Source organism: Corvus hawaiiensis, chromosome 1, assembly GCF_020740725.1.
Source record: "Corvus hawaiiensis isolate bCorHaw1 chromosome 1, bCorHaw1.pri.cur, whole genome shotgun sequence".
In the NCBI taxonomy this organism is placed as follows: Eukaryota; Metazoa; Chordata; class Aves; order Passeriformes; family Corvidae; genus Corvus; species Corvus hawaiiensis.
Window position 1 is genome coordinate 88,995,226 of NC_063213.1, and position 27,985 is coordinate 89,023,210.

Consider the following 27,985-nt stretch of genomic DNA (forward strand, 5'->3'; position numbering starts at 1 on the left):
TGCTTTTTATTGTGTGTTAAGGTGCTCTTTGCCTCTTTCAGCATAATCTGAAGGAAATGTGGAGCTAAGCACTCTTCTTGTGTAACTCCCTTAAGTGCTTAAGTGTCGTGTTGATGCTTCCCATTCAAATTGTGAGAACTGTGTCGTGGGTCATTTCGCTGCAGATGGACTCATTTTAGGCCTAGTCTTCAGCAAGCTAAAAATGAATAAAACCAATAAGTTTCCTCTCCTGTAGGATTCTTCATCTTTCCCCTCTGCCCCTCATTGGTCATCGTTTTTGTCTACTAATCTGCATGGGAAGGAGTAAGCATTTTTATTTTTAATTTCTTCCTTTTTTTTCCTTTACAGGCCAAAGCTTTTGAGTTGAGCTACCTCGAGAAGGTTCCAGAAGTCAAGGACACAGTGCACAAACAGTCCCTCCTGCACCACGTCTGCACTATGGTGGTAGAAAAGTTCCCTGACAGCACTGATCTTTATTCAGAGATCGGGGCCATCACTAGGTCAGCCAAGGTATGTCCAGTAGGTAAATACATCTATATGTACATTTTTATAACACCTCTTTGAAGTGAAATATTTAAGATTTTATTCTATTCTTTGGTCCTCCCTGGTTGCTGCACTATTTATGTGTGTTCATTGTGTCATTTGCACTGAATTTCAAAGATGCCAGTACTCTCTCTTCTGAACTTTATTTCTGTCTGTCACATGGTTCCCTCATCAGTGCACTCTTAGGCAGCCATTAGTTATGACAGCCATTTTAATGTTAATGTACATTATTAATGTGTATAACTATTAGTAACTATTTTCAGGTTAAAACTTTATTTGACCAGTATCTTCAAATATATTTATTCCATGGTTTGGGGGAATCTCTTTTTTTAAGGCAGATGCCTGATTGTATTTTAAATCCAATGGAAGGAATGAATTTTTTACTAATAAAATTGTTTCCAGAATTAAAGTGTCCTTGAAATACTTGGTTTAACTCACAGAATCACAGAATGGTTGGGGTTGGACAGGACCACAGCATGTCACTTAGTCCAACACCTTGCTAAAGGAGGTTCACCTAGAGCAGCTTGCAGAAGAACAAGTCCAGAGAGCTTTTGAGTATCTCCAGAGGAGGGAACTCCACAGCCTCTCTGGGCAGTCTGTTCCAGTGCTCTGTCACCCCCAAAGTAAAGTTTTCTGCATTTTAGTACTCCTTTTCAGTCCTCCTCTTGAAAATAATGTTCGTGTTAGGAGTTAGGGAACATAAATAGAAATAAAGGAAACTTGTGGCAGAACCTCTTGTCAAAAAATTTTAATTCCCTGGTTAATGCATAGACCTGGTACGTGGCTCAATGTGGCATGGAGATTATTTATTACTGCTGCCAGTAGGCATGATAGAAACACTGTAAAATCACTCTAGAATCTCTTGGAGTGTGAGATTTCATGAATAACCCTTAAGAACAGTACATTACTTGATCATTGGAGTAAACATGGGAGACAGCAAAAATAAAAATTCTGTTCAAGAGTCATGTCTCATGTGGAACTGGTCATAATTACAGCAGATAATTATAGTATCCATCTAGTCCAGTGTCCTGATTAGACAGTGGCCAGTATCAGCTGCTTGACAGAAGAGCACAAGAAGTTTCTAAGGGGATGAAAGAGTTTTCCTAGAAAAATGTTATTTCATGGGCCATTCTCATTATGGGCATCAAATAGAGGAATAATTTCTTTTCCAAAGGCCACCTTATTTGGATGTTGGGAGAGGAGGTGGGGGAGAACAACCCTGTATAATACAATTTTTTTTAAACTGCAAAAATGAAATCTTATTTTGGCTCCTGCTGCAGTTCTTGCAACAATGAGCTCATAATCTAATTTTTTCTGCTGTTCAATTTGCCAATTTCAGGATTTACTATCTGAATATACTGAACAGTCAAAATATTTTTTTTCTCTTTATGCAGCAGAATAACTTAGGTTGGAAAGGATCTCTGAAGGTCATATGATCCATCACCCTTTTCAGTGGAAGACCAAATTAAACTAGGCTGCTCAGATCCCTAAGTCTTAAATGATCCTCCTACATCTTTTTTTTTTATGAGACCATTTCCACACTTTTCCTCCATCTTACTTTTTTGGAATGTGTTAAACAATAGTAAGCACAGTAGTCCAGCCTCTCCTAATCAATGTTACATCTTACTGCATTTGTCCATTCTGCTTCTGCTACCTTTTGTTAGGTGTCCTGAGGTTTTCGTTGTGTTCTTTGCCTGCTGCTACCCTTCGGACACCTGTTGTCCCAGGGCAGTTCACAAGGACATCCAGGCAGCCTCCTGAGCTGATGGAGCATTCAGAGCTCTCAGAGGAGTCAGATGATGCAGTGCACTGTGCACTTCATTGCAGTGACCATGATCTGCTGAAGAAGATTTACTGCTTATCTCTCAAATCCCTAATAATCTTCAGTCAGGACTAATCTGAGTAATTTCCTGCCATCTGTAGATTTTACCCTCTGGATGTGCTTCCTTGTTTCCAGATAATTTTGAAATACAAAGGACAAACCATGAGACACCTGCTGTTAACCCTGTTAACAAATGAGAATCAATGTGTATCCCTTCTTTTCTTTTGCCCTCTTAACCTCACACTTCATAGGTGGCCTCCCATGAGGCTCTTGAAAAAATGTTGAAATGTAATTTTCTTTACTTACTCTTATCTATTCACTATTTTATAAACATTCAGAATATAGTGGGGTTTTTGATGTATTAAGTTTCCTGTCACTCATCCTTTCAGCCAAGTTACCAGATACAGTAATAAAACCTGGACCTCTGCATTAACTTTGCTGCTTTTCTAGGGATAGGGGAAATTTTTGCTATCCTCTGATTCTCCATGTTACCAAGTACAGTTTCATACATATTCATACTCATTTTAGCCAGCAGCTCAATTTATTTTAATTGATGTCAGAATTACTGTATTCTACTTGTTTACTGTTTTGTAAGATATCATCTCTCTCCAACATGTGTTTCTGCTAGTAAGGTTTCAAACCTTGCTATTAGTTCACATCTATTAAAGATATAATACAGAAAAATGAAAGGAGGACCAGCGTAGGTTTTTCCCCAACATCCTCTGTGGTGAAGTTGGATGAGAAGAAGTCATCTTGATTCCCTTCTCTAATTTTTATCTTCCTCAGTTTCTTTCATCCCCAGTGATCCAGGACCTCCTACGTATTTTCTTTTTTTTTTTGATACCATAAAGGAATTTGTGGCTTTTGTTTTATATCCTTAAATATTTTCTCTTTAGATTCCATCTCTTTTCCCCTAGTTTTCCTCTTGTACAGCCTATGTTTAAGCTCTGGTTTATTGCCTCCAGTGAGTTTGGTTTCTCATGTTTGGAAGATTCTAACTTTCTCTTATGTTTTTTTTTTTTTTGTTTTTAATTTGAGTGATTCTTACTTTCTTAGCATTTAGGTATATTGGTTTCTCATTTCCTGCTTCTTCTCTTTGTTAAGAAGTTATTTCACTTTTTTCTTAGATTGGGATCAAGTTAATCGCTAAAAAGAAAAATTACCACAGAAGAGATGAGCCTTTGTTGTCCAAAATCCTTACCACCATGTATGGTGTAATCTCAAGCGGATCTTCTATTTTTCAGTCATAGAAAGTGGAAGAAAGCTTAACCTACTGCTGTCACTTAAAAAAAGAATTTCGGTCTAAGAGCGTGCAAAATTGAGCAGAGTCGTTCAGTCTGTGGTTTGCTGCTCCAGTGGCCCTGCCCAAAGCGGACAAAAATCTAAAAAGGCCAGACAAAATCACATTAAGAGAAATTACAGCCTTAACCTTCCCCATGTCGCCCAAGGTCTCCCTCCTTGGGATGTTCCTGCATGTGTTAAACCGCTGATGGATTACTGTAACAAGCTCTATTCCCACTTGATCGTAGCTGCCACAAATCAAAGAGTTAGGATGTGGAAGCCATCCAAGCTGCCTTCTTCAAGGGAATGTTCACAGACAAGGGGAAATCTTGGTTTAGGAAAGCTGACAGGAAAGGAGAACTAATATTTCACTGTGGATTAGGCTGTATTTTGAGCTCCGTTTTGCCTACAAACATCTTTCAGAAACCACAAAGGCTAAACAATTTCCATCCTATAGATAAACAGAGATGCCCCTTCCCCTGAAATGCACATCATATAAGAATTTCCTGAGCCTTAGTTCATTAAAAAAAACCAAAAACATAAAGAAAACAAGCTGCCTCACCAAAAAGGAGTTAGAAAGACCAGAAACAAAATGGTATCATTATTCCAAAACTTCTGGCTTTTTACTGAAGGACTGAAGTCATAAATGGCACCAAAAAAAACAGACACAAGTGAAAAAATTAAAGAAAAAATAGAATTCTAAATAAATAAAAGCATTTATAAAATCATGGACAGCACTGATTATTTAGTAACCCATGATTAAAATCACTTGTCCTTTTTATTTTCTAACGTATTTTAATTTGTTTTTTTCACTGAAGTTGTACCAGAACTGATGTACTTCTGATGTAATTCTGAAGTGGATCCTCAGATTTCTGCAATTAAACTCAGTTTTGTTCCTAGAAATTTCCTTAAGGAGTGGTTGCCTCAGCCCCAGTGTCTTCTCTGTTAGTGAATAAAAAATATGTCCTTATTAAAAATGTTCATCTTCTCTCTCTAACCCATAAATATTTCCTCTGTGCATATGAAAGCTGGTCAGCTCCATAGAGAAAACTATAATTGTCATTTTCTTCCCCTGATTTTAATCTTCTTACAAGATGTTAAACTTCTGTCTGGTTTTTAACCCCTGCAGCAAGACACTTGGGCACAGGACCCTTGCAGCTACTAGGCAGTGGAGAAGCAGGCAGCTTGTAAAAGTAAGAATTAGGAAATGTTAGCAACACGGCAGGGGGCAAGGATTGCTGATAGGAAAGAACTTAGGATGATACTAAGGTGTACGCAGGGGAGAAGGAAGCCTGCAGCTGCCTGCCCTCCGAGGAACTTGGCAGGGAGGCATGAGGAGAAAGGAGCTGGCTGGAACAGAATTGCCATTTGACATGCTGTAGCTTCTGCCTGATACACTGGAAAGCAGAGAAAGGATAAAGAAAAAAGAAAAAAAAAAAGGTAGGGAAGATCATGCTGCCTCCTGTACTCTTTCAGTGGGGTTTCTCATGTCCTGCTTGACAGAAAGTATTTGTGTGCAGTTATCATTCAAGTATGTTTCCCCTACATTATTTCAAACAAAAATAAATGCCAAAAGTCAAATTATTTTCCATGGAAAAAAAAGAAGTCCAGGAATGCAAGGTTTCTTGCAGTCATTCCATGTGATCCCAGCAGCTGCCCCAGATCCTGGCATGGGCTTGCAAGAGCAGAGGTGAAAGCAGAGCAGGGAAGGGCAGGTCCTGTTGGCTGCAGGGCATACTGGAGCAAGGGGGAAGGAGCTTCCATGGCAAATGAGGCTCTGAGGTTCTGTCTCAAAGAGAGCAGATGAAGTTCAGCACATGTGCCTGATGGTAACATTCCAGGTGAAAAGACTGCAGGAATTGTTGCAGGTGACATAACACCACCTGAAGGGACCTACGTCACCACTGTGTGGTGTTGCTGCCCTTTGTCCCAGATTGTGGGAACTACCATACAGCATCTGCAAAAAGATCCCATGTAGTTAGGATATTGTTTAATGAAGTAAAATGCAATAGAGGTGTGTATATAATTGGGCAGACTCATCTGGTCATACCTCACTAAGCACCTCTGCCACCTCTGTCCTGTAATTTTTCATTGGTGGGTTGATTCAGGTGTTCTCATTTCTAAAATTATTTTTGCAGGATACCACCTCTTACCCCAGAATTTGAAATAACTGGGCAGAACCTTCTTTATATATTGCTTGCTTTTGAGAGCTGGCACCTATCTTGCTTAAAATGCATGCCCACAGTGTGCAAGTCGGACTAACGGTGGTCTTGGGATAATTCTTGTGACACTTGGTGAAGGAAGCCAGTCTGGAAATATTAGAGGAGACAGAGTTTTGAACATATGCCACAGAAGGTTGCTGCTCCCAGATGACAGTGTGTTTGCAAGGAGCAATTCTCAGAATTTCCTTTGGCACTGAACCAACTCAGGAAAAGAGGAAGATTTCATGTTCCCTGCCAGAACGCATCCCTGTAATAATGTGAGAATGAACGGTCTGACCCTACATTATAAACAGCTCAGACTAGACTGTGGTCTGCTGCAGAAACTGTCTTGAACTTTGAAAAGAGAAAACTTGTGTGTGGTTATCTTTCTATGAGGTACAATAAAATAGTTGTCATTTTATTGTGAATTTGAGGCAACATTTGTCACTGTGAAAGCAACAATCTTTTTTTTTAATGCACCTTGTGACTAAGATAAAAATGCAGTGATCCAGGTCTTCCTTAGAATATAACTGGATTTTATATGTTCACCACTAAAAGAAACAAGCTATAGCAATAAGCAATAGTGTGTCAAGCAATAGAAATCTTACACAAGCATGCTGAGGCCATGTAATAAGTTATTCAGTGGCCTTCAGAAGAAAACTTTGGATACAGTGATTTTGAAAAGAAGTGTTTCATCAGTTTCCATTCATTTACTTGTTTTGGGGTTTTTTGCTTCAATCCAGTTGTGACATCTTTGACCCTGTTAAGGAGCTGAATGTTAACACAGGAGGCAGGAAACGTGAGTGTATTTAGGTGCAGCATCTTTGACTTTAGGATGGTTTTGTATTTGCAGTAGTGGGGGAGCTTAGCTCAAAGACTAGAGGAGACTTAGCTGGAAGAGGAAACGTGTTTGTAAAGCACATTCCAGCTAAGCGAATGCTGAAGAAAAATGACCTCTTATCTCACAGTGGCTGCAGTTGTTTGCGGTGCATGGCAGTGCATACCTGGAGTGGTATATGCTGCCCTAGGGAATATGTAGTGGAAGGCATTTTAGGTTTGAGCTACTGCATTTAATTCCCAATGTTTCCTCAAAGCAGCCATTCCTCTCTCCCAACAAATAATAAAGTGTGCAATTCCTGTGTTGCCATGAGGTATTTGTGGCCACACAGACAGATAACATCCCAGCCCAAAGACCAGAAATGCTCCCTGATCCATGTCCTGCCTGAATGATTGGAGCATGGTCTAGTATTTCATGAATGAGAAAGTTTTAAACTTTAATATATGGCATCTGATATTGGACGGAGTTGAACTTGAAAAAAATAGGCCTTGTAAGGACCAGTGTTCAGGAAACCTGAATGAGCAGGGAAGTAAACACTGAGCTGTTTGATGGTGGTGGCAGTTTTTGAGTCCGGTGAAAACCAGTGAGAACAGAAGCTGTTTGGGCAGTAGGTGTGTCATGAGGTACTGAATTCTCAGCCCAGTGGAATGAGAAACTTGGTAGAATTCTTTTTATTTTTGTTGCTTATGGCAAAGTCATCTGCTTCTATGGTAGCAAGCAGTAAATAGCAATATAAAGTGATTAAAGTGAATGCTGTTGTTTCTGGCACGTGGTTGGAAGGTTTTATTCTTTGGTCTGAGTCATTTGTGCAAAATATGGTGGTGTGTTAAATTGAAAAATAGATTTTTAATTCTAAAGTTGTCCATTAGTGAGTCAGGGCAGTCATTTGCTGAGGCTGACGCTGCAGGGCTTTTGTCACATAAATTAGTCTTTACATCCTGTTTGCATATACTGTCTCTGGCTACTCCACTCTGATGCAACAGATGCAAAGACACTTCTCAGAAGACTGAACAGTGGGCCTAGCAAGAGATTTTACAGATACAGATAATTCTGACTATTTTTTAACTAGTGTGATTGTGAATGGAGAGGAACCTGGCAGGAGAAAGGAGGAACATACCAAATATATCCCAGAACCATTTAGAAAGTTGCTTTTTCTAAATTGGTTTACAAATTAAAATAAACATTTCATAATGCTTGAAAGAAAGGACATTCTTATTTTTCATAACAGTCTAAGACCACTCATTCTTTTTGCTGCAGAAAAAAACAAGTATTCATTTTAAAAATTTTAGCAGAAGGTAACAGTAAGCAGGACCAGCAAGCTGCATGTGTTTTGCACATATGGAGGAAGAAGAGGAGGAGGAAGAGGAAGAAGAATAATATATGTTTCCAAATCCGTGGGCCAGATACAACATCTGTATGCTACTGTCCAGCAAGAAAGCTGTAGTGACTATTTCAGATTACTGCTTCCTTTTATTCAGTGGAACACAGTTATAAAATAATGCCACAGCAGTTCTTGTCTGAGTACCTCCTATGCTGAGCTCTCCTGGAGCCACAACTCATCTGAATTCTTTCTCAGTCCTGGTACGACTGTCCAGCTGCAGGCAAGAATTGGTGCATCTTTCCTTTCAAGAAAGAAAGAACAAAAAAGAGGAAGCATGTTTCTCTACTGTTACATATCATTAATTCTTGTAGTAAAGTGCTGGAAATAAGCACATAAATCAGAAGGTGCAATCCATGCTCCTTTGGCAATGCTGCATGAACTGGCAAAGAAGTAGTATGATATTATATATGCCTTTTAATGTTTTCTTTATGCATAATATATTTATTAATTGTCATTATTACTCCACACAAGTTTTTGTTCACCTTATCTTATGAACATGTAGTTGGTGATCTCTTGTAGTTGGGATTTCTCATCACTCTTAGGGTGTTATATCTGTATATAACACCCTAAGCAGAGCCACAGACCTGGAGCAGACTGAAATGTAATGTATTCTGTGTCTACACACAAAATTGGCACTGGTGAAATAGCATTTCACAGAGTATCAGGTGGGGTACCTTACTGTCCCTGAGGAAAATTGAAACCTTAATATTTCACAGGAGGGTATTTTTATGCAAGTATACGCCTTTCTGTCCACAAGCAAACACTAGAGGGCTGACAGAAAGAGATTTCATGAAGGTTTGACACAGTCTTTCAGGCACTGCACAGTTTGCCTGTGGGAATACACAGGTACATTATCCTATACTGGAGTTCCTGCTTTACTCCTTCCAGGAGTTTACAGCTTCTGCTTGAGCACATCTGTGCTCCACAGAGGTTCATTCCAGGAGAGTTCAGATGGCATTCACCTTATTGCAGTCTCCTTAGGACTTCTCTAGAGGCCTGAATTTTTGTTTGTGCTCAAAAAACTCATGAGTGTCCCTTAGCCCAACCTGCTATCCCCCGTCCCTGCTGGAACTTCCCACTCTTGTGAATGTGCTGACTTTTGGCACATTTCAAGGGGCCAGGAATTCACCACATTCCCCACAGATTTGTTGTTCTATAAAGATGTTTCTTGAACTCCTACAGGTCTGAACCTCAGAGCTTTTTGATAGATTAAAACTCATTCTGTCATAAAATGTCATGAATTTAAATTTCTCAGCTGCAGAGGCGGAGAGGCTTCCTCAACCAAGTTGGATAAGTCTTACTAAGAAGACCTACATCTTGAATTTTCCTTAACAGGAATGCTAGTATTTTTCCCCACGTGTGTTTTAGATATACCATCTGTGGAGAGCAGCAATGTGTTTATCATCAACAGTGAAAATACTGACCTGGAAAGGACGGGGGGTTTTTTAAACATATGCATTGATATGGATATAAGGAAAGCAAATACCCCACAGCTGCTCCGCCTGCAGGGCTTTTCTGAATAGCAGAGTGGATCAAAGGATGTTTTTATTTCCTTGTGAAGAGGAAAAATTCATCACTTTATAAATCACAGCAAAAACAAATCAAACCAATACCAGGAGCTTTTTAATAATAATGCATTTCTTATGGCTATCCTCAATATAGGTCTCAGCAGCGGATGCTGCACACAGCTAAGAAGAATGAAATAAAACCTGCCCCTGACACTGGTTTTCATTTAGCATTAAGGAATTAACTGGAGTAGGAGACTGTAACATCCCAAGCACGGATGTGTTTAGAATCTGAGAGCTAAGTCTGTATTTTATAGCTTGCGTTCATCTGAACTGTGAAGTGGTATTATAAAATAATTTTTTCCTTTCTTCAGAATTCCAGAATATGTTGGGAAGTTTTATTTTTCTCATCTGTTGTGTGCTGTGGGGTCACTGATGCACTTTGTTGAGTTGTTAGCAACACATCCTGGGTGTCTTCTGTAGAGTATCACGATTTGAACACCTTTTTTGGTTTATGAATAAAGGAGAAGCTCTCACTCGCCTTCTGTGGAATGCGTTGGCTTCTATCCTGATGAATGTTACTGTAAGGTGCAATCATTTATTTTAACTGTGTTGAGAGACTTTCAGAGTCGTTACATGATCTTGTTACAAGCCAGTAAATTCGTATTGTATATCAAGGGATGAAAGTTAGTGCTGAGATCACTAAATAACACATACTTTCAATACAGCTTTAAAAAATTCTGGCCCATGAATTTTGTGATTAGAACTAGATCATCTATTAACAAGTCAGTGCATGACTAGGGAATAGATCCAAGTGCTTCCTAAAATGGAGAATTGTTGGCGGGGTACAACAGTGAGCAGTAAACAGGGTATAAAAAGCTTTGAGTAGTAGAGAAAAGGATTAAGAAAAAGAGAAAGTTTTGTATTACCTCAGAAAGAACTGAGTCATGAAGTTGCTTGGTGCAGACTTGAAGTTATTAGCAAAGGAAAAAACACATAACAATATTTTATTGTCCCTTCTTTAGTTGTTAGGCCTCCAAGAATAAAACCAAAAGTATGTATATGGGTATTTCTTTGTTTTCGGTTTTCTTTACTAACATTACATGCCTAGATGTGGTGTGATAAAGATATTTCTATTGTTTTACTAATAACTAATAATGTGAATTGGTGTTGTGCTGCCACTACCTTGACCCTTTCATACACAGGGATTGCATTATTCGGATATCCAAGTACACAACTGCAGTGTTTTCACTTCAAGTGTTACCTTTTCTTTTCCTTTCTCTTTTTTCAGGTTGACTTTGAACAACTCCAGGAAAACTTGTGTCAGATGGAAAGACGGTGCAAAGCATCATGGGATCACCTTAAGGCTATAGCAAAGCATGAAATGAAGCCAAGTCTAAAGCAAAAAATGTCTGAGTTTCTTAAAGATTGTGCAGAAAGAATCATAATCCTAAAGATTGTTCATAGAAGAATAATTAACAGGTACAGAATTATGTTGGCGACAGCAATACCTTGATAGTAAATTACTTGATAAAATTATAAGTTATGACATCATAAATATGTGTTTTATAAGCATTTAATGCCCATTCCTGCAAGGAATGTTGCCAGGTTGTATGTGGTGCATACTTTGTTATAGTCTCCATTGAAGAAAGGTCCCCAATCCAGAAATGTCTGTATTTTTGACTAGAAAACGCAATCATCCAGGCTATCATTTATTCCCAAGGTGCAATAACTGGGTCTTTTGCCTCCTAGTCCCCAAAAGCTAGCAGCTTTATAGTTAAGTTGAGAGATTTTCTATTTGTCCCTGGATTTTTTTTAAGGGGGCTTGGCTTACTGTCTGATAAACAAGAACAGACTGTAGCAAAAAGATGAAGTTTTATTGACAGATTTGTCATAGGCAGAAGCTGAAACCAGTCTTGTACAATGAGTTCTTATGTAGGCAGCACCACTCCTATTTGCAAGATCTACAACTATGTGTTTTATGCTTATACAGCTGAAGGCAGAAATTAAGATTCCTCTCCTTAGGATTTGCAGTTGTGTTTAATGAGATTGTGAGAGATTTTCCAGCTTCTGGATAATTTCCAAATTGCTGTGGTCAAAATTAAGAACTGGATTTCAAATGATCCCAAATTTGTGGGTATACACTTGAGGAGTTGATTCAGCTCTTCTTTTGTTTTTGTAATGACTTAGGGTTTGTGCCATAAGTAAGCAGAAATCCCAACTGCAGTGGAAGGGAAGTGAATTCATTAGTTTCCTGTTGTGTTTATCATATGCATTGTACAAGTAAGAAAAATATCAACTTTCTCCTCTGATATCTTGCAACTGCTACTATAGTTCTTAAAAATGTTTTGATATACTTGCGTCTTTCTAGGATTGAGAAGACTGTTTGTCCTCAGGGATGGAAATGCAGTTAAAAGGAATTCCCATACATTTTTACACATTCAGTGTGCTGCTGTAAATCATGCAGTATAGAAGCAACAGTAAAAATTGCAAATAGTGCAAAAGCTCTGAATGCCACAGAAGCAGTAAAACTCTGAATTGAGTGTCCCAAACTAACGTACTTGGTAGATAATATAATTTTATGGTCAGTTTTGTGAACCAGAAATTCTTTCCTTCTTGTGTTTGCTAGCCTGTAAATCTGCATTCTTCTTGTCTAGACTTTGCCCAACATCCTAACAGCCTCTTTGAAGTTGCTTAATATAAATAAATAGAATTGAAACTTAATAAATATTTTTTCTATAACTGAAATGAAATTGGTCATTCATGTGCCAAATTACTCATATAAAGTGATGGAGTTCCATAAACATCTTATCTCCTACATCAGCCTGGGAAAGTAGACTGGGATGAAGTTATCATAGGCTAGACTTTCATGGTTTTAATAATAAAACATACCAATGTTATGCAAAGCATCCATGAAAATTCTGTAGCACAAAGGAAATGATGGGCGCTAATATATAGTAATAATAAGAGTAATAAATGGATTCAGTGAAATATAGGGTTGTTGGTTTTTTTCCCAGAGACCATCAATAAAGATTTTTTTCCCTTTACATTTATAAACTCATTGTTTTCCAGGTTTCACTCATTTTTGTTATTTATGGGCCATCCTCCCTACGCAATACGTGAAGTCAACATCAATAAGTTCTGCAAAATAATTAGTGAATTTGCTCTGGAATACCGCACCACCAGGGAACGAGTTTTGCAGCAAAAACAGAAACGAGCTAACCACAGGGAAAGAAACAAGACCAGAGGGAAAATGATAACAGATGTAAGTGGCAAATTGTATCTCCCATAGCATGGATTTTTAAAACTTTCTTTCTTTGAATGTGGTATATGAAGTGTTGTTACTCTGGTTTTATTCTTAGAGGTCCTTCTACTGTAAGAAACAAACTCTCTTCTATTAGAAGACAAAGCTTGCAAGTCCTTGATTGTGTATATTTTCTGCTTCATACAAATGTGTAGGATGAGAACAAACTGAAATTAATCATCCAAAAATAGTTTCTCTGTGTGTTGCACAGACAGTGTCCAGAATATCTAGAAGACATCAGGAGCCATGGGTACTTGACCAGCCAAGAATATGAAAAAGAAAAAAACCTAGAAATTAGACTCCTAATTGAGAACATAATTTAGATGATGAATCATTGTAGCCATTTAAGTGATTGCAACCAAATTTTAATGGATTTTTTCCTCCATCTTTGAATATTCTAATGTAGTCTTGAGCCTTGATATTTTATCTGTTTTTATGTCTGTGTATATATTACAGACATAAATATATTGCATGTGCATGTACAGCAATTTTCTTCTTAACTTTAAAGCACAGACCAGCCTATTTTATGGCAACAGACTGCTTTGGGATTCTGAAAGGATGGACAAATTTATGTCCACAGTAGATGTTACTCTGCAAACTTTTTGACTGTAAGACTGCATACTCATAGAATAAATTAAATAATATTAGTTTTCTCAGCATAGTAAGTTTTAAAATCCCCTTGATTTTTTTCTATCTTTTTTTTAAGTTGATGTAGTTTGACTCAATCCAAATAAAGTTTTAAGAAGTGCCAGTACTTAACAAAAGTTTCCAGCTGTCTCAAAATCCAAATCTGGAGTCTCGATTAGGTGCAAGTGTTTCACTGCACATGAAGCTACCCCTGCCTTTGGCATGAAAAGCCGTAAGCTGATTACAGTTTTATGGCTCAGGCAACATGGATCAATAGAAATATATATATATATATATAAGTATTGAGACTGACATGAATTGAGATTGTATTTAAGTCATTGACTCATGGTCATTTGTAGATCTTTCTTGGCAATATCCTCTTTACATTTGGAAACCTGCCCCTTCTAGAGAAAATGTTAAACCTGTATTATTATCAAAGGATTATTTCTTTTGGTCTAGTCTCAGGTTCAGGAAGAGACTCTGATTTTATACAAAGGGTATAATGCAGTCATACAAATTTTCAAAACTACCACTGGAGAAGTTTTACCACTTTCTGCAATTGCTTCTTGGTTTTCCTGATGTATTCTAAAGGAGCTAAAAGACAGCGTTAACCAAAGAGTTCCATAAATTAAAATTTTCATTCCCTCACATAGCTTTGACACTTTTTACTAGTTTAAGCAAGACTGAGATGTAAAGGAGTTACTGTTTTCCTACTGTGTTCCTACCATATAATGTACTGTTACTGTATTATCTGTCCAGAATAACTGCTATGGCAGGACAGAAAGCTTCTCTATATCCTGTTCCTGCAGAAAATACAAGAGGGAAAAGAGTTCTGGTCACTGGCAGCTGGGTTCAGGAAGCAGAAAAATGGGACCCTTTCAAACCAGAAAAAGGCTTTAGGCTTGACAGTGAATCAGCAAGGGACAGGGACAATGGCCATTTCCTGAAAATGGAGGAAAGGAGGCATCAAGGCCTTTCCCAGAACAAAAGTATTATTGGAAGAAGATCTCTTGTTAAGCTCAAGATGGTGTTGAGATTTGGCAAGAATTAAATGCCATCTGACAGCTAGTGTTACACCAAAAAATATCTTGCAGGTCTTAAGAAAGGGAGCATATTTTGCCTATCACTAATTTGTAATTATAGAACAGTCCTATTAGCTTGAAACCAAAAAGCCTGCAGGAGTAAAAACAAACAGTCTTTAAAACTGCCCTTACAGGAATGTTCTTTAAGGGAGTTATTAATGTGGCCACATAGTTATTTCAGAACTTGCTAAATCTCTTTAACCATAGCCCAGTAATATGCCCTCATTTACCTTCTATTTGAACTGCAGTATATGGTAAAACAGAATTGAAGTTGCATCGGACTATTTGTCACGGCTTCCTCTGACAACTTCAAAGTTATATCTACCTCAAAACAAGTTTCCAAATCAGCAGGATGGAAGATATTTATGTGTGAAGAATGATGAAAACGTGGAATTTTATTGTAGTTTTGTTTTGGCTGTGGTTTGTATCTGGTCTTGATTTTCTTACTGTTTTATATTTGAAGGCTTGGAAAGGGGAGATAGATCAGTAATGCACTGACAGTGATTCACTAGTTAGAAAATACTGATAGAAGAAAGTTGGGATCTTGACATTGGAAAGAAATTTTTATGTAGAAAGTGGTTATAATATGCAGTAGTCATATGGAATTTTACTTTCTGCTTTTGGTGACCTAGAAGTATTGTGCAGTTATTTGAAATTTACCTCCCTATCTTTTTGAAAGTTTCCTCCGGATCTCATTTTTATCCCATCACAGTATACTGCTTTTAGGCAGATAAAGAGGGATTTTAGCAAAAGTGGGAAAGGAATAAGCCAGAACCAACCCTGTTCTTAAGGAGAAGGCCTGTGTCTCTTAAACCTTGTCCCCCCTGCAGACTTGGAAGGCAGAGAGGTGCTGGCTCGTTGCATGGAGAGTCTGCTGGCTCTTTGCATGGAGAACTTGCATCAGATTCAACAACTACTCACATGGAGTAGGGCTGAGGAGCACAGTGGGGAATATTTCCAGTCTTTCTTTTAGCTTTTTACCACAGCTATCTTTGTGTTTATATGTTCTTTAATAGCTGAAGTGGACGGGGCACTGTCAGTTTAAATCTTGGTGAATGTTGTCTGGAGGAGAGGGTAAGGAAAAAAAAGAACAGTGAGATGCCACAGTTTCACAGGGAAAATTGCCTAGTCTCTGTAACCCTGTATCTGGCTTTAGCCAATGATAGCACTCATTTCAGGCACTCTAAAAATAACAAGCAAGCAAAACAGGGAAGAAATGCAGTTATAGATACAAGTCAGCTTTTAAATGATTTTTAATAATAGTAGGTAATATAATCATCTGTCTCACAGATTTATGAAGCTCTGCTTTTCATGATACTTAAGAGTTTCAATTCCAGAATTGCTATGTAATAGACATAATATTTTGAAACAGCAAATCCACTGCACAGAAATGCTAGTCTAAAGGAAAAATGTGAGGGCAGGAGGAAGGGAAGGAAGGAAATCTCAAACTGTCCTGCAATATCCAATATAGAATGACAGAAGAATCAAGTGGCCTTTTTTCCTTAAAATTGACATCTTGTGTCTGAAAGTGGTATTCAGTATGGCAATATTCTTTCACTGCTTTTTGGTAATATTACATGTTTAAAAACTCCTACTTTATGGCCATGTCTCAGTGGTTTTATAATGATGAAATAAAGAAGGAAATACAAGGCAGAATGTACACACCAGGGTGAGAGCAGATTCTCTTGTGAAACATAAGGTTGATTTATTTATTTATTTTGCTGCTTTTACTCCTGTTGTCAGTATTTGCTGGAGGCAAATGGCTTTTCAGACATGGAAATATGAAGGGGGTGGTGAACTATTCCTCCTGTGCACTGGAGTAGCTTTGGGTGTAGGACAGTGGTTCTACAAGTGAGTGTTCTCCATGTGGAGCAGGAAGGAGAGAAATGGTAATGCCCAGGCACTGGAGATGAGCAAAGTCAAGCAGAGAAGTGTACATTGCCCTTAAAGTGAGTCCACAGCAGATCACTTCTAGCTAGATTAAATGGGCAGGAAGGCCAGCAGCTGGGACTTCACCCTGTAAAAATCTAGCTTGATGTAAGGTAATAATATAATAGACATTTGTTTGGAGCACATAATTATTTATTATAATTATTATAATGTGTGTTCTCTGATATTTGACCTTGCCCTGACTGCCTTTTGGTATTGTTTAGCTTAATTTGCTCTCCTGCTGCCCTTTTTTTACTAGCTGGATGTACAGAATGATGTATTAGATTAGATAGATAGATAGATGGAATTAGAATACAAGAATGTTCATACTTCCTGTTCTTGTTTCTGTTTCTTACTCACAACAAAAAGTGAGGGGTCCTTTTCAGAAAAATTGCATTATAGAGTGACTCCCTGCCCCCAGGGGACAGAAAAAAGACAAACAATATTAATGCAAAGGGAACATACCTGCCACAGTCCCTCTGCAAAACACACTGCCTGTGTTTCTGTCAGTACCACTGTGTCCAAATTAAAATAAGCATCTCACTCTTTGAATAAAACATACCCTTAAAAAGTAATGTTAATGTGCTGCTCAGCAGTCACAGCTAATCTTCTTATGGAGATTGCGCTGAAACTAAGCTGAGGGCCAAAGTAAATCAGGCTTTGATTTTTAATGATGGATGTTTCTGGAACAGAATGTATCAATCCCAGACAGAAATCAGAGCTGAGGTGGAGATAAGGTCAAAAATATGTATTTGTAACACTAGGGAGGGGAATAGTATTGGTGGAATGCTTCTTCTAAAAAAACAAAACAAAACCCACAAATAAAAAAAATGCATAGAATTTCTGGCCTATGTTTGCACTTTATAAACAATCAAACTGAAAATTATGGAAAAAAGGAGCCCAGATACTTGAGAAGCCATGTTTGACTTTGGGAAACTTCCATGTGGGGCATCTTCTAACCCAATGAAGAATTCCCCAGGCATTTGGGAACACAGATCTAAATAGTTTGCTAGTTCCCTGTAAATCCCCAAACTGAAGAATACTCCATATTCCACAATATTTTTGTATGTCTGTGCATTTAATGTAATACAACTGTCAAGATACTTTTACATGCCTGTCACAGAGGGTGAAAGCCCTGAATGACAGTGGATAATTGCATCTCTCTGATTTCCAGGATCAGGTATCAGGCAAATACTGAAGAACTTTAAGCATTTCTTGAAAGACTACCCAGCATTTTATTTGAGTGCTCTGTTGAATTGGAAGTTGAAAAGCCCCAGTTCAAAAAAGGAATTAAAACAAACACTTAAGTGTAGAGAAAAGGAATTGCCAAGAAGTTGACCTCTGCACTGAGAGAAACAACAGCCAGGACCTCCCTGTGCTGCCCAGACCTGGAAAAAGGAGAGGGAGTCCTTCCTAGTGTTGTCGGTTTCCATGGGGTGAAAAGTGGGCAAACAACTGCATGACTCAAGGGAGAGAAACAGGATGGGTTAGGGGTAGTTGCAGTTCATCATTTCCCTAAGAAAAATAAGAAAATTTCTATATACACTACTGACAGTGACAGTCTGCTCTACGTACTGTCAGCTAAAAAAAAAAAAACAAAACTAAAAGAGCAAGCTGATTGTCTAAGGAATGAATTCCTTATATGTCTTCTATTTTTACATCTTCCTATTGCATAAACAGTACCATGGTTACCTCTTACTCTGTCATGGTTTGATGGTGCTGTCTTTCCTAAATCTTGCTGTTTGTCCTTCTCCACCTTGTCCTTTGTTTCCAGTGGCAGACGGATGAAGAAGAGGATGTTGAGGTATGGTTCTCTGAAAAAGCATGTCATCCTGTGTCTCCTGTGTGCTGTGGCATCTAATTTCTAACTCAGATAGTATGGACTGCTCAACTCCATCTGCTCAACTGAAACTATGAACCAAACATTTTTCTCATACCTTTTTGTCTCATTCATAAGAATGCATTTTTACAGTCAGCTTTAACCATATGCATACCTGTCCTCTTGAATAAGGATATCCCTATCCGAGGCCTTAATAATTTTAAGTTTCCTCATTTCTTTTCCTTTCTGTCTGTAATGTACTGCAAAGTATCCCCATTACCCAAAACATCAGTGATCTAAATGTTATGGGGATCATAAGTTACCTTGGGCTATGGATTACCAGGATAATTTCATACTCATTAAGTAATGGTATTATTTTATAAAGTGTTCAAAAGCATCAGGATATAGGGATGTTAAGCAAATCATAATTGTTTGCCTTGCTGTATAAACTGAGAATGAGACACTTCAGTCATCATAGAGGTGAGCCATGGAGTAGTTCATGTATCTATCATAAAGTGCTCCTGAAGGTGGTGTTCTAGCTATATTCATAATAAAATGGTTTATTGACTTGAGGAGCATCTTTTTTGCAATGCATTTTTTGTTCAGCATTAGAGCTTTCTTCAATTTGCTGAACATAAACAATGTGGTTTAATGCTCACTGTTTCATAGTGGTGGTCATTTGCTCAACAGGCTGGGGTTTGGGCAGCAGTTTATGGCAACATGTGAAAATTAAGGAAATTAAATAAAACCTTCGGCTCTAGAGCTTCGCCCCTAGTGATGGTTTGTGCTGTAGAGCTTGGGGCACAGAAAGAAAATTACATGAATTTGCCTCTTTATGCCAACATGTAACTAACCTATGTGAATAGGAACTAACAGTTATGTGAAGGCTTTATCCTTTGGGATTTTTTTGAGATTGTATTGATTAGCTGAACAACCCACTTTGTATAAGAGAGTAGTCTTAATGCAAAAACGGCATGCATTTTCATAGGAGTTTTTCTCTAATATTTTTCTGTCTCTTAATTTCACATGTGAAACTCTAGCACTTGCATACTTTTCACATCAAAATGTTGCGAGCTAATATTTTAACAAGAAAACAAACTTCTCACCGTCAAAAATAGGTCTCGTACTGGTATATTTAGCTCAGTGCCTTGCATGGATTATTGTTTTGCTACTCAGTTAACTTGCTATCTTACCCCAAAAAGTCACTATGTTAAAATAGAATCATCTTATCATTGGTTTCCAGATTAAACATTTTCAATTTTCAGTCTTGACATGGGGACTTGGTCAAAGCTCTGAAAGTAGGGCCCAGTCTTTTCTTTCAATTTACCATTCTCTGACAGAAGGGCTTTGCAGGTTTGCATCCCTTTGACTGACTGGCTTGATATCACCAAGTGAAAAATTAATGTTGTTTATTATGCAAAGGAAGAAGAGAATGCAGCACTTGTCCTTTCATCTGTGCTGAATTAGTCAGAGTAAGAAAGATTAAAAGGAAAAACATAACATATTTCGGTGTCTGATGCTGGGCTGATATGACTGAGAGTACCGAGGTTTATTATTATCTGTTGATGCCTGTTTGCTGTCAACAGGGTTGGTATTTCCTGCAGCCAGGGCTGTATTTTCAATGTGCTTTGACCTTTCTGTAGATAAGAGTGTAGTGGCGAACACCAGCACCCAAGCCCTTTGCAAGCAGAGTCTGGGAAGGGAGAGCAGCCCAGCAATGCAAGACCTTCTCCTCAGAAAGTACCCATTTCTGTTGCTCCCACCCGCTCCTAGATGGTTGTTTTGGTAATTGGTGGGGCTGCTGCAGCACCACACTGTGTGTGCCCAGCTAGTGTAGCTGCTGTTGTTCATGCAGTCGTGGTGACAGGGAACCAGAGGGCAGATTCCTCAATCTCTTGTAAGGTTTTGTTTGTTCTTCTAACTTCTGACTGCAATTTTTGTGTTTTGGCCATGAAATAATTGGGCTGCGTGTTTTGGGACCAGGGATTTTTTAAGTGTTAGTGGTAATGTGTTGTTACTTGTAGAGAATTGTGTTTTAGAGCAGTTTGGGAGCTTTCTGTGCAGCAAGGCAGAGAGGCAAGAGGGAAAGGTGTCTCTTCCTAGACCACTCTCCCCATTTTGCCTTGCTACTGAAAGTTGATTGTAGAGAGAAAAAAAAAGCAATTTCTTTCTTCTGTTGGGTCTCATGCTGTTCCTCTCAGCATTATGCCTGACCCCAGATCAGGCCCAGTCTGGATCGAAGGTTTCAAAGCAAGTCTTTGCTTTGTACCTTTTACTCTCAGACATAAGGTCAAAATTACAAAGCTCGAGCTAATGCATCTGTTTTTCCTCTGACTTCTGTCACCCTGGTTCAGGTTTATTTCTGGTCAGGGTGAATACTCTGGGAGAGGAGCAACTGTTGCTGGGCTCTTTTGGAAAGAGCTGCACTCCAAACCAAGCCTGGGAGGACACTTTTTTCCTTGCGATTTGCAGTCGAGACTCTGGCCTATTGTCCATGCTGTTCTCAGTTGAAACAACAAATCCTTTTCCTCCTGCAGTCTGGAAAGTTCTCCAGCAGCTCTCCGCCCTGCCAGAGCCAGCCACAGGGCCTGCAGTATGCTGAGGATGCTGCCGAGCACGAGAACATGAAGGCTGTGCTGAAGACCTCCTCCGTGGGCGGGGAAAGCACCATGGCGCTCGGCGTGCGCACTCGGAGCCGGGCCAGCCGAGGTAAGCGCCAAGGTTCCCTCTGGGCCACATTTCTTGTGCTGTGGTAGCCATGCAGGGGCCCAAACGTGGGTCATGTCCCTCTTGGGTAGCACTCACAGCTGAAAAGGTGGAAGGGGAAGGAGAACATCCCAGTGGTAGAAGTGATTTGGGGCATGGGGATGAAGAAGAATTTACCTGAAGTTTGAATACAGCCAGAGTAGGGGCGTCAGGAGTCCAAGCCTGCAGAAATTCTCAATTCTCCCTGCACGATGATGGTAACTGCCCATTAACACCCCAATCCTTGTTCTCATCATGAAAGCAAAATGGGCCATCTGGAGAATTCAGGATGTGGTTTTCCCTTTATTTTCAATAGAACCGAGTAGAAAGTAGCAATTCAAATTCAAGTGAAAAGACCTTGCAGAATTTTATGAATGACTGGGGAGAGGAAAATGGGTAGGAAAAAGATGATGTCTCTTTTAACCACCTCCCTGCTAAACTGCAAAGGTAATGGATACTTGCTTTTGTCTTCCCCTCACCACTCCCATACATGTAATACATGGAAGATGGTTTTGAAGTAAAGGTGATGCACCAAAATTCAAGGCTTCATTTTCCTGCTCTGGTATTTCTTCTCATTCATATCTGGATATCTTATACTTTCTTGATACTTTTTGATACAACTGATAGCACATCCACAGCATCCACCTCTCTGTGTGTGTGTAGTTTATTAAGGCTTGAAATCATGACCCTGTCTAATTCAGAGGTTTCACAGCCCCAATGTAAGAAGCCACTCAGCTAACTAAAGTACGAAGATTAAATAATTCAAGCTGCAGTGCAACAAGCCGAACAGCTGAAGTAATCCACTGAATGCTAACAAGGAGATTGTCCTGATTGTGAGAGTCAGCTTGTGTTCCCCAGAAGAACAGCAGAGGCAGGAGATGGGTGAGCCAGACAGGAGCTTGTCAGGAGCACTGTTGTAATACAACTCCTCCTGACAAGAGCTAGGAGACAAGGCAGCAGAGTAAAGGCCTACTCAAAGCTATTGTTTATGGACTTCAGGGATGTTACATAGCGTGGCCTTGTTGGTGATTTCTTAGCTGCTTGCAATTGTACCACACCCACTGTTCTGCAAAGTTCACTGTCAGTGTTCGCACTGCACACTAGCCTTCAAATTATTTAAAAACAAAATGCACACAGAACAGTAGTCAGTAGTGGAGGAACCCAAAGATGTGTTACACAATGCTCTGTGGAGTAAGGAGCTCCAGAGCCTTGGATTCGGAAACATGGGTCACTTGTTTGTTTGTGGTTTTAACCAAAATTGCTTTCAGCTTTTCAGCTTGCTGACAACTCTTCCACTCGTAACAGAGCACAGTCATGCCAGGACACATACAACTCTGTAATAAGAAGGTGAATTCTTCATTGTGATGGGGATGAGACATGTCAAACCAGACCTTGTGCCCTTTTCTTGTCTCCTTTGCACTAGGTTATTATACAGATGCTCAGAAATTGTTCTTTGTTCCTTTCTTTCAGTACAAAGGACCTGTATTTCTGATTTCCATCAATCTCTCAGATGTGCCATGTCTTCTAGTGTCTTTTTAATAGGAGCAGAAACATGGTCACACAACACTATCCATCCTTGGCTTATAGGCAGCCTCTAGCAGGCATTTGCCAGTTGTGTGGTCAAGAGCAAGACACCGAGGCTGAAAGGAATAGAGAGTGTGTGTGTGTGTATGTGTGTGTGTGTATACTATATATATATGTAGTAATTGCTTTTGAGCTCTCGGCTCTCTGCTGGTGCAGCAAAGAGTCTGGGGTATTATTTAGAAATATTCTCCATTAGGCAGAGTCTTCTCCTTTGATTGAATTGAGGTTGGGATGACTGAGCTGCCTGCTGTAATTTCCCAAAAAACCCAATTGCAAAACCAAAGTGACGCAAGAGGTTTTTCCTGTCTTTTTTCCCCTGAATTCACTTGCTGGGCTTTTCCAGGCCGTATCGGTTCGTGGAATGCTGGCAACGACGATTCACCAAACGCAACGGATGACGCGGCGGATGAGATCATGGACCGCATTGTCAAGTCCGCCACCCAAGTGCCAAGCCAGCGAGCGGTGCCTAGAGAGAGGAAGCGGTCACGAGCAAATAGGAAGTCGTGTGAGTATTAATAAGAAAACATGCAAATATTTATGTATACTGGTGTATGATCCAGGCCTTTGGTAGGCAGACATGCATTGGAAGTGGCTTGAGTGTGTGATGGTGATTGGCTTATGTTCCTCTTGCTATAGTTTAAACAATGTTGTATGCAGTGGGTGACTCTGTCTTCTACAGAACTTGAAATGTCCTTAGCAGACAGACAAGAATGGTTTATGGTGCTTTATGACAGTACCTATGCATAACTAGAGAAGTCAGATCAGGACCTCAGATGGAGACTGCTTAAAATGCTGTAACCTACTGTGAACTGGCATAAAGATTAATAGTTGTGTCTGTAGCTGAATTTATTCATAAAGCAAAAAGTAGTTTGAGATATTTCGCCTTTTAAAATCTTTCTCTCTCGTGCTGTGTGCTATCTTTCCGCAGCCCTGAAAACAAAATGTCTACTGCTGCTTGGCTGCAAAGTGGTTATAGAGGAGTTTAACTTCCACTGGGAAGAAAAGGTAGCACATTTATAAGGTGGTCTTTCAATGGTGTAGTGTGGCCTTGGGGCTGAGCTGCGGCACCCAAGTTTGAGGAGTTTGGTTTCATGCTTTAGTAAACCCAATGTTTAAGAGGTGATGAATTTTCTGGGTTTGTTGGTTTTTTTTCTCATGTGCAGAAACTTGTACAAATACTATGAGAAGGATAACTACTGAAAGAACGTAAGATTTTAGTGTTTAACATCATTAACCATATGTGGCTTTTTGACTACCTTTCCATCCATTTTTTTAGCATTTCTGGGAAGTTAGGACAAAGAGGAGACAACAACAGTGAGTGAAAAATGACACAGATTTCCTTTTTTGTGGAGTTGTTCTAGCATAATGGGTGATCAAAGACATTTGGTATTTGCTATAAACTAGCTTGTGCTGAAAGCATATTCACTTTCCCCAATATGCTAAGAAAAGAACTTCTGCATGTAGCAAGAGCAGAAGAAAAGTGGACACTCTGGTCAGATGAGCCACTCTCTAAAAAAGAAAATGAGCTGACACTGGATTGTCTGTCTTACTTTCTGTCATACACAGTGCCTTACCTCTTTGTGGCATCACCTGCTCCTACCCACTTCCCCACACAGTTCTGGTGTTCTGCACGTGCTGACTGCTGCAGTTGGCTTGTGCATAGCAAATAAATCTCCTGTATGTTTGCCTATTTCCATGGTTTATCCCTATTTCCATGGTTTATCCCATGCTGAAATATTTCCTCTGTTAGCAACACTGTCTGCATACACACATATACCAAAACCTCTTATTCCTAATTTTTGCCAGATACCTTTTTCCCGAGGAAGCACTTGCTGCAGAAACAACAGAACAGGATAATAATGATAATAAAAATACTATATATTTTTCAACTGAACTTTTATACTCAGTAAAAACATTAACAGGGATTAAACAGTCAGTAAATGTTTAGGCTGGGACTGATTTCCATTGTAATTAATCATGATAGAATTCAGCTCTTGTGCTTGTTTGTTCTTTGAGATCTGGATGAGACTCTTAAGTGGGCTAAAAGACAGTTTCAAAACAAACATAAAGTTCAGTAGTTTAGTGTCCCTTTTAGCTGACATGTGCAGAAGTGTGGAAGGAGAACATCCTAACTGAGCTGTTTCACTCTGATAGGTAGTCAATATACCTGGATGATGAATTAATGAAGTAGTATATCTTTAAAATACACTCAGCTGGACTGATAATATGACATCTCCAAGAAATGAAGAGACATCAGCCCTTGCTAATGCATGATGTGAGTTAAATGAGAAGAAGACATTCCAGTTAGAAACACATAAACATACAAGAAAGTAGATTTTTAGGCATATCTCAATGATTTAGATTAGTAGGCACTATAATATTTATTACCTGTAGAACAAAAAGACCCTATTATCTAATAGGTTTGATTCACCACCTTCAATCTTCAGACTCCCATACACGTCTTTTGGCTTTTGCCATGAGCTTGGTATTCAATCTATTCACAGACATCAAAGAGAAACTCACTTGAAAGGAATGATTTTTTTTTCCCTGTGCATCATGTTGCATACATCTCATTGCTTTCAGTACACAACTGGAAACCTTGTCAGGCTCACTTAGCATTCAGCTAAGATTTTAGTGAGCATGAAATGAGATGCATGTTTTTAGCAAAATCAGAAACCCAAAAGATTTATATGCAGTTGCACTATAAACATTTGCTGTGGTTCCAGCAGAAGGTTCTCATGGGCAAGAGATTTTTTCCCATAAAAAAAGACAGTGAAATGTGAAGTAAAAAAAAGAAATTAATCATTCAAGTCATTTATAGCTAGGGGAAAGCAGAAATAGGTTTATGGAAAAGGTTATGTTAAATTCAGGAAGCAGTTGCAATGGGAAAATGAGACATCTTGACATGTTCATTTGAAGCATTTTACCTTTTGTGGGTGTTGAGCAGCGTGACCATATCTGGTATGTAGAGAGCTTGGTTAGGGGATAATGATGTAGAAGAGTTTGAAAGCTTGGGCTAATCATCAGAACTATAAAATGGGAGGAGGAATAAGGCAGGGAGTCATCCCACAAAAGACAGATGGAAATGTCTGTATCTGTTGGTTGAAGATAGGAAGGGTCACTGATAAATCAAGATATGACTAGTAGGAAGGAATTTGTTCAGTGGGAGCTGAAGTGAATTACAGAAATCTAAGGTACATGGTAAGTGCATAACAACTGATGATCTGAAGAGAGAGATTCTGTGCTAGACCTTTACACTGTGGAAGATCTTCAGGATAAAATTTGTCATTTAGAGTTACAGTAACCAACTGGAAGTCACTGCCTTATGACAGTCGTTCAGTGACCTGCCTACCAGATATCCTAGAGTGGCATTATATCTGAGACAATAACATTGCAGTTGTATTTGTTCATCAGAAAGCCACAGGATTGAATGAGCCACAGAAACTGAAATGCTCTGTCACCCCCTCGAGGTAATTGTTCAGAGACAGCTTCAAAGCAAGTTCCCATGGGAAGATTTTTCTGACTTTTTTCCTCTTATGTTTATATTCTGTGTGTAAAAAACAGACCCCAGATACTAGAGATGTCAGTTCAGCATGTTTTAAAAGCATAAAAATTAAGCATTAAATTAAGTTGAAAATACACTGTTTCTGTTCTTGAAGTATGAGGGCAGCTTTCTGCAAGAAGGTTTTCTATAACATTATAGGGAGCTGTTCAACTTAGCAATGAAATAAAGATAATGTAATTAGGATTGTCTGGTTCTCCTATAAGTTTAGGAAAGCCTTCCCAAAGGGTGCTATAACAAACAATGAGTGCAAGGGAAAGTTGGGATAAGGAAGTTTTAAGAATCACTCTACTTGATAATCCAAATTTCATAAAGACTAGCAGTATCATCCATAAGATACAATTTTTACTTAAGTATATTTATTTGAAGAGCTCCCCCACAACTCCATAATAGAAAATAGGAATACTGTTTTCTTTCTTGTCCTGGCTGTCTATTTAAATATTGATCCCTTAACAGAAAACCAGTCTGCTCAGAATTAGACTCTTGCTGAGGTGCCATCTCTGTGTCGGTCTCATTGAACTGGATGGAACTGTCTCAGGAGAATGATACAATTCCTATGAGTCAGCATCAGGAAAAATCATACTCCAGTTTATTATTAAACATGAATAAGCATATGGAAGATATTTGCACTAATTCCGACATACATAAGGCAGCACTTGTGAATGCTGAGCTAAACAGGGTTATATATTTGAAAGGAAATAGCTCTTTAAAGATTGCTTGACTACTCAGCAGTTTTTGCATCTAGATCTTCATCTGACCCTGGGTGATGAACTATAATGTAGGGCCGGGTGTGACTGGGATTTCATGATGAGTAGCACAGTGGTGGTTTTATCAGATGCTGCTGGAGACACTGCATGGGGATGGCACAGAGTGAGAGGCTTGTTTTCCCACACAGTGTTTTATCTCTGAGTGTCTCTGTGTGTGTGCACACTCCTGTTATTCTTAGATTTTATTAAAATTGAAAATCTGCTTTAGATTTGAGTTAGTGAAGAGGGTTTGGAACACATAATAATTGAATCACAATTTAATCTAATATTCGAGTGATATAACTTAATCAAACTGATTTGTGATGTTTAAAAAAGAGACAGACATGATAATGCCTTGCTCTTCTATCAGGCTTTGAAATCATGTGCTAGCCTACTAATACAGACCCTTGAGGTATGGAAACATCTCATAAGGATTTATTGATTTATTTGTATAATGGCTTGCAGGGAGTAAAAAATTCTTGCAATCATGATGCAGAAATGGGTCTAAGGCACCACCCAAGTAGGTGGAGATAGGAACTGAGTCAAGTTTACCTGAATCTGAGACAAATAAACTCAGGGCTGGTGGATTAAATTTAACTGCAGAACATGCTAGGTCAGGTATTTCATACTGAAAAAGTGAAATAGAAATCAGCCTGCTGTCATCAGGTGATTAAATGTGGGAAAGAGCTCTGCCAAAGGACCAGGCATGGAGACCAGCTTTAGACAAGTTTTAGTACCACATGCAGTGCTGCTTTGGAATAAACATGTTTGTAATCAAACAAAATACTACATGGGACACTACTTGAATCCAAAGGCGCATGGATTTTGTTGAGCATTCATAGGGTGCATTATGTAACTTTTTCTTCATATTTTCTTTGTTATTTTCATTATTTTTCAGTTTCATGTCTCTCCACTTACTTTTTCTGGCTTTGAAAATGTACAGAAGTGCCAAAATACCAGGAGGGAGACTGTTCTTCTGGTATTTATAGCCTGACTAAGAGCAGGATTTAATGGAA

General features: G+C 38.9%; 1 protein-coding gene across 14 annotated transcripts in view; it reads left to right on the forward strand.

The window, feature by feature from the left end:
* FHOD3 (formin homology 2 domain containing 3) overlaps positions 1-27,985 on the forward strand; it is a 377,929-nt gene that overhangs the window by 334,985 nt on the left and 14,959 nt on the right. For 6 of the 14 annotated variants that reach the window (XM_048312850.1, XM_048312923.1, XM_048312864.1 and 3 more), the window contains 8 exons: positions 349-510; positions 10,863-11,053; positions 12,644-12,836; positions 18,288-18,317; positions 20,870-21,041; positions 23,005-23,166; positions 23,590-23,666; positions 23,938-23,975. In XM_048312850.1, coding sequence (XP_048168807.1) covers positions 349-510; positions 10,863-11,053; positions 12,644-12,836; positions 18,288-18,317; positions 20,870-21,041; positions 23,005-23,166; positions 23,590-23,666; positions 23,938-23,975 — 1,025 coding nt within the window. The remainder of the gene's footprint in view (positions 1-348; positions 511-10,862; positions 11,054-12,643; positions 12,837-18,287; positions 18,318-20,869; positions 21,042-23,004; positions 23,167-23,589; positions 23,667-23,937; positions 23,976-27,985) is intronic. The other 8 variants (XM_048312891.1, XM_048312907.1, XM_048312954.1 and 5 more) reach the window with 4 other exon arrangements.